Here is a 14074-nt window from a genome sequence, read left to right as displayed (position 1 = left end):
GTGCTTCATAATGGTGATAATAAACAACTATGTTCTGGTGCATGTTTTTACCATACTGTGTTTTATTTTTTTCTTTTGTGGTACTATCCCTGGGTTTTGTGCATTAAGTGCTCTAACATTGAGCCACATTCCAAATATTTCTATTTTGAGACAAGGTCTCCTTCAGTTGCTCACAGTGGCCTTGAACTTGAAATCCTTCTACCTCAATCTTCTGAGCAGTAGAGATTAAATGTATGCACATTTAGTCTTGTCTATATTATATTTTTTATTTTCAAGTGTACTCCTAACTTATTAAAAAAAGTTCACTATAAAACAGTATTTGGTTACACTGGCAGCCTCCTATATCTCATGTAACTCATGTAACTCTTGATTGCGTCAAGAGGCAACATCTGATTGACCTATAACATCCAGGTTTGTGTAACTTCACTGTGATCAAACAACGAGGAAAAAGCCTAATGATGCAGTTGTCACAATGTATTACCACCATTAAGTGACCCCTACTTAGATCATGAATATTTATTGACCATCTGCAAATTGTTAGGCATTGTGACAACCGCTGGAAGCACAATTTCCTGCAAAAAGATCCAACGATACCCACAGAAAGTTCTACACTTAGCAATGGGGACAGACAAAATAAAAATGTACTCATTTATATACAAGGAATAACATTTCAAATTCTTACCAGTTATTAAATCTGAAGGTATTCTATCAGTCAAAAAATCAACCACAAGTATTCGACTTGTTGCAAATATAACACCACCTTGTGTGTAAACCTCATAGCGACCATTACTTGCGATTTCATTTGTCACACGGCGAGGGAGGTGATCAACTCCATCTATCTTCAGCTGATTGATAAAATACTCCTAAATCAAATCAAACTCATTAGAAGAATAATCTAAGGCAGTTTTTAAGAGGTTGCAGGTACTTAAAATGAAGTCTTGCCTTTCTCAGAGATAATGAACTTAATAGTAAAGACAGAAACTAAATTACTACTTTATATCAACAAACCAGTCTACATTTAATAAGGATTTCTTTTTGTAGTTTACACTAATAAATAACAGCACTTCAACTATCAGCAAAATAATAACAAACAAAAACTTTCAAAGTTTGGATTAAAAGACTCTGGCTACCCAGAAACGACTTCCCACCAAAGCCAAGTTTGCAGCCAAGTACTCTCTGTGAGAAGGTAACATGGGAATCCTTTTCCCAGATAGTATTTTAGCCGCTTCTGTGTTGACCCATCCTAGCAGTACTTCACCATGTTAACAAGTCCCTTGCCAGTTATCCCTCCTGTTTAGCACTACTTTTGTTGGGTACATGTATTGTGACAGGCGCCCCCACACCACGCACTGGGGATACCAAGGTGAATCAACAGGGTCATTGCCCTCAAGGTCTTTGGGATCATTTTTCTCAGCTGACATTTCCGGCCACCTGCTCTATCTAGCACATCATCAGACTTGTCAAAGCCTGCTGGGTTCCCTCTCAATGCGCTCCCAGCACAGGTGTGTTCCCATTCCATCTTCCAGAGCCTCCCCAGTGGTGAAATGTCTTAGTGCTCCAGTCCCTCTTTCCTACAAGGTCTTCCTAGCCTCCGTGTCTCCCGTGGTTCCATCACTCCGAGACCCCCTCCATTGTTCCTTTCTACAGATCCCACTTCTTTGATCCTAAAAGCATAATACTCAACTTCGAGATTCCGATCTTGAGTCCCCTTCTGACAACTCCTCCCTTGCAAGGGCCTCCAATCCACACCCCCTAGCCCTCACGACCCCGTCCTCCAGGGATTCCCTGACACCCCTCGGAGCTCCTCCCTCTTCCAGTGTTCTCCCACTGTCAGGGACCCGCGTCTCCCTCGGGGACCTCAACCCTATTCAACATCCTCCTTCTCACTGCAGGGGCCGCCTCTCTTTGGACCGCCCCATCTCCGAGCGAGGCCTGATATTCGCGCCACGGTTTCTGTCTGCCAGGGAGGCCCCATGCCCTCAGGTCCCCGCACACGCCGCCGCACCTCCTCGGCCGGCTGCGTGTTGAGCACCAGCACCAGGCAGGCCGGGTGGCAGTGTAGCCGGAGGAAATGGTAGAGGAGCCGGTCCGCGCCAAGCCCTCGGGCGCACACTACCAGACCGTCGGTGTCGAGCAGCTCCAACACCAGCTGCCTCTCATATTCTAGCAGCGGCGCCATAGCGATCCGACGAGCCGGCAAGCCCGACTCCATGGGCGCCCTTCCGGGGCCGCAGGCGAATGTAGGCGAAAAAAGCCGAGCTGTGACGAATGTTGGCCGGATGTAGCCGAAAACAGCCGAGACTGAGAAGACCGGAGCCGGCCGAACGAAGCCGAAGAGGAGGCGTGGCTGAGACGGAGGCTGGCGGAACGCGGTTTGAAGAAAGCCGAGGCCCTGATGAATGTAGGACGAAAGGAGCCGAATCTAAATCAAGCGTGGGCCAAACGTAGTCGAAAAGAGCCAAGTTCGAGCGTACGCGAGACAGCCGAATATAGCCGAAGAGCAGCCGAGGCAGAAAGAAGAATGGACGGAAGGAAACCAAAATAATACAAGAGCTGGCCGAATTTACCCGAAGAGTAGCCGAACGGAACCGAAGATTTTGGAGTGCTTAGTACCAGGGTCGCCTCCAGAGAAAAGGCTCCATCCCTACCCTTCTTAGTTCCACATCCCAGGCACCTGGACTTTTTCGAACATCAGCTATAACCAAAACAGCAGCAGCAGCAGCAACAGCAGCAAGAAGGACAACAACACAGACGAACAAAGCAACACCTAAGTAGCCTCATATCGACAATTGAAAAATTTAACTGTCAGTTTTCCAAAGTGTACCTAGGATGATGAACACCTTTTTCCCAGGGTGAGGTTTGGTCTTTACTTTTGTATTGGCCTTCCTCCCCTTAAATTTTTTTTTTTAAAATAAGCGAATACTTTACTATTTTCTGTCTGCTTCGAAAAGCCTTAGTATAATAAATTATTTAAAACAGTCACAGCTAAATATGCGCGCAGCAGCCGCGTCCTGCCTTCCACTAGAGGGACCCCTCGGGTCGTGTTTGTGCCATACCTGGACAACCCTTTCCCGGTTAACCGAATAAGGAGCGCTATGTTGTGACCCTTACATTCACTTTCATTGTTAGAGACTAGGAAATACAAGCAAGCAAAAAGGGTGAAAAAGAAACCAACAAAAAACCAAATTCTTGTTAGTCCATTACCCAGAAATAATCACGTTTAACGTCATGAAAACTCTTAGTTTTATGCTTTTGAATTTTTTTCTTTAACTACACAAGATAATAAACTGATCAACCCCGAGTCTGTCACTAATATTTGGCAAATGTCTGAGCAGGGTCTTTTTTGCAGCCATTGAGATTTCTTTAATGTGGGTGTACAATTCTTAAAGTCCTAATTCGAGGACATTGAGTTTGTTTCTGCTTTCTCTCTCAACACTGTAAATAATATTTAACAAATATCATTATAAATAAATTCCCCATGGGTTTAAAATACATTTCTAGAAATAGATACTTACTGAGATAAACTCTATATAAGTTTTTTCATTACATTCGCATTGCCATATTACCCTTTAGAAAGTCTGTACCAATTTACATGCCAAGCAGATTACGAGAGTCTGTTTCTCTGTCTCATTGCTGCTTAATCCAGTATTTTGCTTAAGTTTTGTCTAAATGAAAACAGCACATAATAGTCCTGAATTCTGCTTAACTGGAAAGAGATTTCAGCAAATACTTTGCATACAGCATTTCCAGAAAAAGACACACACACACACACACACACACACACACACACACACACGGTGTGTGTGTGGGGGAATTAACCCTTGCAGTAAGGAAAGTGGAGGCCAGGAAGGGAAAAGTTGTGTAATTCGGGCAAGGACAGGGAGCTAGATAGTGTACTTCTTAGATTTACTTCAGGATGTGGAGACAGGGATATACAGATATGAAGGAAATGTATGTTGAACTGAACTGATAATGCTGAAATTTAAAGCTGATCCCAAACTGTGATAGAATAATCGTCCCTGAAATGCCCAGAACCTGTATGTTACTGACCATGGCAGTGGGAACTTTATAGATGTGATTGAGCTAAAGATCTTGAGACAGGAAGGTGATATTGGATTATATAGGTGAGTCAAAGGGAAATCAAGAGTGTTTATAAGGGAAAAAAGGTGATGAGGAGTTGCTTCAAAGGAGATGTGGCAGGGAAAGTGAGGTTGGAATGCTGTGGAAGAAGTTATGAGCCAAGCAATGTGGCTTCAAAAGCTAAGAAGGCCAAAAAAAGAAATCTTCTCTGGAGCATCCTTACTGACCCATCCTGGACATCTCATCTCTAGAACTGGAAGTTCAATAATTTGTGTTGTTTTAAGCCACTAACTTTGGGGTATTTTTTTACAGTAGCAATAGGAAAATAAATACACAAACATTTCTTATTTCTATTATACTGAACTTTAATCATGAAATCTTAGATGATTAAAACAAAATAAAACAAAATCCCCATAGATGGCAGAATACAATGAGACAATTATTTTGGAGGATGGTTGGTCAATATATATAGAGGTTTTAAATATCTCAATAGATACACCTGGAGATATATTTACCCAGGAAATGTTTATTTGGCATCCAGGGTGTCAGGCATGGTACTACATGCTGGCCATGGACATCAGTGGACAAAATAGGCAAGAGCCCTGCCACTATAGTGCTTGTGTTCTGGTAGAAATGGTGTGTAAAAATATGTCTTTTCATCATATTGTTGTGTGAACTATTATTATTTCTTGCACATTTCTTTTACATCATGTGAAACTAGTTAAAATTTCTCTTTCATCTCTAGTAAGTGTATTGTCATAGAGATATTAAGAGCTGAATTAGGCTTGAGGATCTAGCTCAGTGACAGAGCCCTTGGCTAGCATGTGGGAAGCCCTGGGTTCATTCCCCAGTATAACAGGGAGTGGAGGGAAGCTGAATGTGGAAAGATACTCAACCCTACTACATAATGAAAAAGCAATTGTAAAACAATAACAGCTAGTATTTATTTAAAAACATCAGCAAATACGATTTTCATATGGCTGCATCGAAAACTGAAATGAATCAAAATCTCTTTAACCCAGCAGCTCCTTTGTGAATCTGAAATAAGCATCAAACCTTTACATTTCAGTTTATTCCCCTCTGTTCTGTTTGACTTTCTTGTCATGGACTTACTTTGCTTTTATAATAAAAATGAAAGGAAAACTTCCCAGCTACTATATAAATACTTCATGAGCACTAAAATTTATTACCTTGTGAATGCTAGACTTAATATGTATGTGATGGACAACAGTTAATGTCAAATACTGATATATGAGAAAGCAGATTTGTGAAGTTTAATGGATTGTATCTGCACATTGTATTTTTGTACCTAGGTGAAAGTTTTCAACTTGCAGGGAAGGTTTTTTGCGTCTCTATATTCTGTCAATAATGATTCTCAAAACTTTTCTTAGTTTTTTAGACTGCTGTTGATTTTTTTCTTAAATCCTTTGATCACTAGAGCTGTCTTCTTTCTTCTCTAAGCCACTTTGGTAGTTTCATTTTTCCCCAGAGGGAGTCATACCAAAGGCCAAAGCTTTGGTAGAAGGCTGGAAATGAGGAGAATAGTTTTCCTTCCTCCCCGAGTCAGAATCCACCAACCTCCGTTCCCCTCAGTTAGGCCACTGTCATCTTTCTCAACAGCTTCAGTCTTTCACTATAGTATATAAAACTATCCCTTGTTACCCAGGAGGAATTGGCTCCAGTACTTTCTACAAGTAACATGATATGCAGATGCTGAGGTTGTTTTTTATAAAATGGAGCAGTATTTGCATACAACCTTTGTACACCTTTCTGTACACACTAAATCATCTATAGGTTACTTATTATACTGAATACAATATAAGTGCTACATGAATAGTTTTTATACTGCATTGTTTAGGGAATAATGACAAGAAAAAGTCTATGTATGCTCTATACAGTTGGATTAAAAAAATTCTTATCTGCAGTTTGCTGAATCCAGTGATTTGGAGCCCACATATACAGACAGCTGGCTGCATGTGTGCAACAACCACTAACACCAGACGCTGGGCTGGAGGCTGAGGATTCAGGGATGCACAACATACCGAGGTCTTCCCCTTCCTGGGGTTCTTCCACAAAAGGAGGCCATTAGCCAAATAAGCCAGTGTTTAATAATACAGTGCTATGAAGGGAAAGAATAGAGGTCTTGAGATGTATGATAGGGAAACTTCATCTAGTCTTGCTGTCTGGGAAGTGTTTCCTGAGGAAGTGATATCTGAGGACAACTTTGAAGGCTGGCTAATCAAGGGAAAAGGGAAAAAAACTTGTCATGGGCAGAAGGAGTTCAAAGTAGAATTTCTCCAAAATAGGGAGCCTAATAAAGGAGCAAGTGATCCCCAGGTTCAACTCTTCTCCATGAGGGCAAAACATGGAGTTTGTAGAGTCTGCCATGGTAGCTTAAGGACTCAGGTGGGGCTAGAGGTGAGGGTCTTCCTTCCTTGATGAAACTGAGATATAAGTTTATGTATTCCATAAACAAATCTTTTTTTGGATTGTGCTATGTCAAGCCTGAATAGGAATAAGCATGACAAACGCCAATCACAGGGTCTGTTAAGTGCTTACTCTATATGAAGCACTAGATGAAACACACACGTTCATTTTATTCATCAATCCTCTGAGGTAAGTACTACTATTCTATTTTGAAAGTGAAGAACCTCAGAGAAGTTGAATAGCTGGCACAAAGCTACCCCGCTAAGCATGAAACCTTGCCCTACCTATCCCCTTAGATGTCTGATGCTGAAAAGCCTTAAGTGCCATCCTGACTCATTTACACTTGAATGTGGGGTTCAGATGATTTTCTTTCTTCCTGTGCTAATGCATTCCTTTAGCATACAGTCAACATGTTTTGGACATGGACAACATGTTTCATGCTGGGAGTAGAATTTTTAGGTCTACTAATTAAGACAGTTTTTCCCCACATATTGCTCTCAATTCAATGTTTGTCTCATTAATGCAGCAACTTCTACAAACACTTGAAGGTTTTATTTTGTCCTTAAAAGTTCTATTATTTATTCTATTTTCAAAGAACGGCTGATATAGACAGAACTGGAGAAACAGGTGTGTATTACATGGGGCTCTCCAGAGCAACAGAACGTTTGACAAAATATCTGAGTACCCCATGACCCAGTCAAGTCAACACATAAAACAAATCATCACAAGCTGTAATATCTCTGGAGCCCTGCTCCAAGATGCGGTGCCCTTATGGGACCTATTGGTGTGTATCACTGACCTTAATTTTCTGAAAATGAAATTACCTGTATTCTAATGCCATACCATAGGTTCATCGTAGAAGATCTTTTGCTAACTAATTATTACTGAGAGAGACACAGGGAAGTTAATGACTAAGTGAATCTTTTCTCTTGCAAATAAGGACTTCTGATGACACTGCAATTAATTTAAAAATATTTTTACCATTTGGTTGGCCATTCATCATTACCAGAAAAGAAAAAAATAGTAAAATGAAACAGAACATGAAAACCAATTACCTGCTCCTCTTTGAACAAGTTGTCTTTTCTGAAAATGATAGTGGTTCTTATGGATTAGGCAATTAACCTTTAATAGGGATTTATAAGGTGCTTTAAGAAAACTTTCCCATGGAGAAAATAATACATATGTGGGGCACACTTTGTGAAGTGTGTTTGTTTTTTGCTTTACTTTTGGAAACATTCTTTTTCCTCTACTGCACTGTCCTTAGCATGCATTCTGAGAGGAGGAGGAGGAGAAGATTGTCTACACAATTTGCAGGGCCCAGCATAAAATAAAAATGCAGGACATCTTACCTGTTTTCAGAGAATTGGTGGTATAGACAGGACTGGGGAAACAGCTGTGAACTATGTGGGGTTTTTCAGAGCAGCAGAATATTTGAACAAATTTCAAATGAGAGACCCTTCTGAGTGTGAATCCCAATATGACTGTGTGGACCACACACCTTGAATCTGACTATGGGAAAGACCTTTGACCTTGTAAATGACAATGTTCTAAGAGCTGTTTTTGTCATTAGACACTGATGGCTGTTATAATCCATTTGATTTAGGGTTTGGGCCTCATGTAAGAAGGAAAATTTGGGGTCCCCAGGGGTGTCCAGTTCCCTAGGAATCTCATTCACCAGGGGCCTTCTACTACAGCTTAGGTGTTTTTCAAATATGGTTTTACCCATATTCTCATAGAACATAGTAGAAGCCATTAAATTTGGATCTGATTATTGAGATATAATTCCTTGTAAGGGATCCATGAGGCTAGAAGAAGCCCCTTAGGAGGGTTAAAAGACTAGGTCCTTTTGAAGGGTGGAAAATATAGGCTCTGTGTGGCTATGAGGACCAAACAATTTTCAAGCAACTTTGTGGTTTGAAAGTAGCAGCCTGTGGTTCTATACTTGTGTTTTTATGAGCTACTATACCCTCTCCTCAATGTTCCCTTCCAGTAGGTAACTTGCCCCAGACAAGCTGCTCTGGAAAATTCCCCTACAGCCCACCAGACCAAACCCATAGCAACAAGCCCAATATTCAATCAATTTTCAACCCTCAGGGTAGTGGAGACCGGACTCCTACCCCATAAAACAGACTGCCACTCCAGATTTGCTGGTGTTTCAGCTTTGAACACCTTACTCCTTGCCTGGGGTGGTTTTTTCCACTTACTGCAAATACTTACAGTAAAATTACTTTTGCTTTGCATTGACCTTCTCTGACTCCACTTCTTTCAACATCTGAGAGAGAAAGGCAGGTCCAGAAATGCTGAGTCTGGTGATGTCCAGATCCACCACATGTAACACATCTATGAGTTAATATTGAAAGGAAATAAACCATATAATTTTACTTCAGGATCTTCATTGGAGCAGAGCATGTACAACAATGAAATTTTAAAGTCATAAGTAATACTTAGTTCTTATCACAAGCATACAAGAAATAATGCTATGGTGATGAAAAAATTTTAAGTAACAGTGTTTTGCAGCAATCCTTTTCCTCCTTCCCAAAACCTTATTGTTTCTCATTAACCACAAACAGCGGCTTAAAAGAAAAAGTAAGGTGCAGAATAATGTGTAAAATGTGAATCCTTTTGTGAATAAAATACCTTCCATGAATACAAAATATATAGAAAATATATATAAATATTATGAAGTGGACTAGATAACAAACTAAGAGGGCTAGGGATTTAGCTCAGTGGCATAAACATTTGCCTGGCAAGTGCTAGGTCATGAGTTCAATCCCTGATACACAAAACAAAATGCCAAAAAACCCCAAAAATCAAAACTAAGAATGTCAGTGGTTTTCTGTCGGAGAAAATTAGACAGAGACGAATTAAGATAAGAGGGAAACTTTTTTCACTGTTTGCCTTTAAAAATTTTTTTGACTCTATAGCTTAAAAATAATCATGAATAATATGAAATATTAACATTAAAGTGGACACCAATAGGAAATTTGCAGGGCCCAGCATAAAATAAAAACACAGGATTGCACTGAATTTTGTGTTAAAAACATTAAATTGTTAAATAAACCTAAAATATAACTCATTTGAAAAAAATCCTCATGTCATTTTTTCATGCTGGGACCTCTGAAACACTTGGAACTTGTTTTTTTATATTTTTTCTAAGAAATGTCATTAGGTAAAAGTATTTTCTCAACAAAAAATGGGTTTAAAAATTCAAAGTTTGCTTATTTCATTATTTAATATAGATCTAATCATCAACCATTTTCCCCTACACAGAAGCATGTAATATACAGTGTTAATGTTTTCAGTTAGCAGAGGCTCCAGCATTATGCTTAGAAGCCTGGAAAAGTATGTAGAATAAGAGAAAGCAGGAAATGGGATGGTTGTTTGTATATCACTTCAGTGGATGAAATGAGACCATGGAAGAGCTTATTCATGGGAACTACCCTTTAAAATACATAAATTAAAAGTTTGGTTGATGGGTCTTTTTAAAAAAAGTTTTATTTATTTATGAGAAAAAAGCAGAAAAGGAAAACAAAAAGCATAAGAGACAAACAACAACAACAAATCCAAAACAATAACAGTACAGGTTTTCAAAACAAGATGATAGGAATTTAACAATGGTTATAATATTGCATATTGTTGCCTTTGAAAGGGTTGCTTAGATTACCAGATATAGACATGCAAAATTGATCTAATGAGTATTAACTATTCTTTTCCAAGAACTAATAGAATTAGTGGTATAGTCATCAAAGCTATCATACACACACACACACACACACACACACACACACACCCACACACATTTATGTCTTTTTCCTTTTCCCCTCCTTCTTCCATCCTTTCCCCTAAGTTATTTTTCCTTTTTGAGCAGTTGCTTACTCTTACACAATATTTATTGTAGATTTTGGATCATATTGGCTTTTTCAGTTTGGCTGATGGTTCTTTATCCAATCTTGAAAAATGAAAGCAAGTTGCCTCCTTCCCATTTTCATTTCCATGCCACTTCCGGGTATTCTTGGTATTTTAGCTGTGCATTTTTACCAAAGAACATTATGGTCTTCCAGGGGAGTGGATGCTGTGGCGCTAGATACTCAGAATCATCCTGCCCTCAATTCAGAACAGAGACATTCTTTCATCTGCTTGACAGTATTGGAGGTTCTTCTCTAAGTCTCTAAGACTCGGTCTCATGTTAAGAGAGTTATTTTAGCCAAGGCCAAACGACACCTCTTCTTGGGACTGGTATAATTAGAATGGGTGTACTTGGCAGCTGGCAGAACTCTACATTGCTATATTGCTTGCTTGACTTGAGTAAAAACCATCATGGAGGGGGTGGCCAATAGCAAACTTCTGAAATTGCTTCCATTTCTCCTCTGTAATAAAAAATGAATAGAAAACAATATTGGAGGGTGGCAATTTGCATTGTTTTTCATTTAATTCACTGGCCCCTACAAAATCTGTGTGCATCCTGGTGAATAACAGTGGACATTGTAAATTTAAAGAAACAATAGCCTCAATTGCAGCATGTGGTGTTTTTGAAACTCAGGTGGAAACTGTTTGCTATTCTCTCTATCAACAGATAGAGATCCTTGGAGCTATGTTTAGATTCTTGGAGCTATGTGGGTCTTTGTGACTATTCTTGATTAACACAATGTGGCCCAAGTGAACAAATGTGGTTTCCAAGGTTTGGTTACAAAGGGCCATGCTGGTTTCTCTTGGGACACTCACTCTGAAGGCCTTCATCTGCCATGTACCATGTTTGGTTACTCCAAGGCCATGGAGAGAGAGAGAGAGAGAGAGAGAGAGAGAGAGAGAGAGAGAGAGAGAGAGCCAGAATGAAATTGAGGGATGCCCAAGTAATAGATATATTAACCCCCTAGTTATTTGAGTGTTCCCAGCTGAAGGGTCAGACAAATGAGTAAAAAAGCCTTTGTGATGCTCTCTACTATTATCTAACTATAACCATATGAGAGACCCTGAACAAGCTTTACCTAGAACACCAGAGTTAAAGAAAAGTAATTGCTACTATTGTTTTCAGTTATTATGTTGGTTTGTTACCAAGATGAAAATTGCTGAAACATGTTTGCTGTGCCTGATTTTGTGTCTTTTCCAAGAGTAAATCAGTATGTCCTCAGAAACATGGCATGTGGCTACCAATGTAGGAAACATGTTTATTTTACCCCAATCAAAAGGGAAGATGAGAAATAGTTTTCACTTACTTGTGATGGACAGCAGGGTATGTTTTCTGTCTAGCTCCAAGGCTATCTTAACTTTCCTGTCCTCTGTCAAAATGCAGATCCAAAGATCCTTGAATCATCTGGACATCCTAGTAGTCCACTACAATGATGACATCACTGACACACTGCTCTGACTCAATGTTGTCTTGAGAGTGTGCCAGCTTTGAGAGGGATCCAGAGTAAGAATGGGCAGTGTAGAAGACCCAGGAGTGGTACAATTAATTGATCCTGTTGCCTGAGCTATGTGACATTTATTATATAATAAAGATATCTCTGGTGATCATAGATACCATAGGGGTTTATGACAAATCTCAACAGGAGTATCACAATAGAAAGTCTGTGGGATGTTGTCTTGAAGGATGTTGTCTTCAAGGAATTTCAATTCACTAATCTATGGTTCTGTCTCCACAATAGGTAGAGCAGGTGTGGGAACCAAGGGGTAGTTCCTGTGACTATTTGTGCTTTCCAACTTCACAAATCTGGATCTATAGGTTTAGAGGCACTAATTTTCGAAGAGAGAGTTCTTGCACAAGAGAACATAGTAGAAGCCATTCCCTTTTAAACTATGAGTTTTCTCTGGTCACCTATACTCCTTGGGCCTAGAGCAAAAAGAGTAAGCAAAGACAAGAGTCCCTATTTATTAGGAGAAAGGAAGGCTGTTGTTATACTGTAGGGAAAAGAAGAGCGTAGTTGACACCTAAGTGAACTCCTTGGGTGTTTTTGAAATTTTTGACCCAATTTTGATGGTAAGAAGATAAGTGCAGCAGCCATACCTGAGAAGCACAGGTGACCAGGTGCTCAGATCTCTTGCAGGTAAGGTTCTGGCTTGTCAAGTAGATGTTAGCCCTGGGTGATAGAAATCTGGAAAGCTTGTGGAGGAAGGAATAAAGAGTATTAGTTTTGTAATTAAGCATATTTTCAGTGAAGGTGCTTTAGTCTATTGTCCTCATCATTCTCTTCCAAGTTTTTCCCAGCAATGAAACCTTGGAGGAGCTGTTCCCAGAATAAGTCATATAGAGCATGTGAACAGGCCTGGGAGAAAGGGTAGGCTACTATAGTAGACACTGCAGTGCACTGCTTAGATTGCTCCTTTCCAGGGCTGAAGCATTCATTCCTTCAGCTGCTGGGGTACTTTCAGTTGCAGTTCTTAGCTCACCTGTTTTCTAAGATTTGCTTTCAGCCAAAAACAAGCTGTTTTGCTCAAGATTATTCCTGATGTCAGAGGCAGGCCATAGATATTGATCTGTTCACCCAGGGCTTCGATGATCTGGCTCTGAATGACTCAAGGGTCAGCCAGAGCTCCTCATGGAATCAGTAGAGGCCTTAAGTGTGGCTACATCATAATCTAACCCTTGTTTGGACAAATCCTGTTTCCTCTACTTTCTTGCAGGTGTTAAGTTCTCCCTAATCAATTTTCCACTGTGCATCTGTTTCTTGGAGTCCACTTCTGAGAGAATCTATTTGTGACAGCCAGGAAATGCATTTCTCAATTATTAAGCATATCTTAATGTTATTATATACACGTATAGTATACAAAACTTGGAAAATGCAGAATAGTAAAAGGAAGGGAATACAAATTAGCATAATCATTGTTTTGTGGATAGCCTTTACTATTATTTAAATGATAGCATGCATGTTGTATTGCATTTTCATCTAGAATTTGGGGATCAGCTTAGACTGTTGCTTTGTGAGTAGTAACTGAAATTGATTCTGGTTTATTAACAAACAAAGGAATTTATGGAAAGCTATCATATGATTCACATAATTGCCAGAAAGTCTCAAGAATTAGGTTGCTTTAAAGGATAGGAACCAAGAAGATTAGGGACCAATACCATAGACAAATCTATGCCCCATCACTAGGAAATGTGACTATTGTAGGATGGACGAATTTTCCTCTTTTCCTGTCTATTTGCATTTCTTGTTTCAGATTCAAAGTCCTATTTTCTGGTGTTTGGGAATATTCCAGCTGCTTGTGAGGGAGGGAAATATGTAAATAGCCTTTTATAGGGTCTAAAAGGGATGAAACAGCCATTTTCTGTTTTCTAGAAGTTTTTTCCTTCCATATGGCCAGCTGGAGGCTGTGCTCATATACCTGACGATCCTTGGCCTTCTGTTTATATTAACAAATGGGCTACAAAAGTTTAACTGGCAGCTGTATGCATAGGTGGAGCCTGTGAACTAGACAATTTGGCTTTATTGAAGGATTTCCAGACATTATTCTCTTTAGGTCTTTCTCTTGGGTAGGTTTGCTTCTATGAAGAAGAATTACCTGTGGATTTGGATAAATGCGGGTCCAGGACTGACCTGTGGATGTGTAAGTATGGCTTCCAGAATCT

The 14074-nt window shown here is 39.7% G+C and overlaps 1 protein-coding gene across 1 annotated transcript in view; it reads right to left on the bottom strand.

Moving 5' to 3' along the window:
* Ercc4 (ERCC excision repair 4, endonuclease catalytic subunit) overlaps positions 1-2416 on the bottom strand; it is a 29817-nt gene extending 27401 nt beyond the window's left edge. Inside the window, exons 1-2 of the mRNA XM_003477764.5 lie at positions 2006-2416; positions 683-863 (exon numbers count right to left, since the gene is read on the bottom strand). Coding sequence (XP_003477812.1) covers positions 683-863; positions 2006-2212 — 388 coding nt within the window. The 5' untranslated portion in view covers positions 2213-2416. The remainder of the gene's footprint in view (positions 1-682; positions 864-2005) is intronic.
* Between the last annotated feature and the right edge of the window lie 11658 nt (positions 2417-14074).

Source organism: Cavia porcellus, unplaced genomic scaffold, assembly GCF_034190915.1.
Source record: "Cavia porcellus strain 051 isolate PalLab524CR breed Dunkin Hartley unplaced genomic scaffold, mCavPor4.1 scaffold_16, whole genome shotgun sequence".
NCBI classification, from domain to species: domain Eukaryota; kingdom Metazoa; phylum Chordata; class Mammalia; order Rodentia; family Caviidae; genus Cavia; species Cavia porcellus.
The sequence above is the reverse complement of the archived record's forward strand: the minus strand, read 5'-3'. Positions and strand labels throughout refer to the sequence as shown.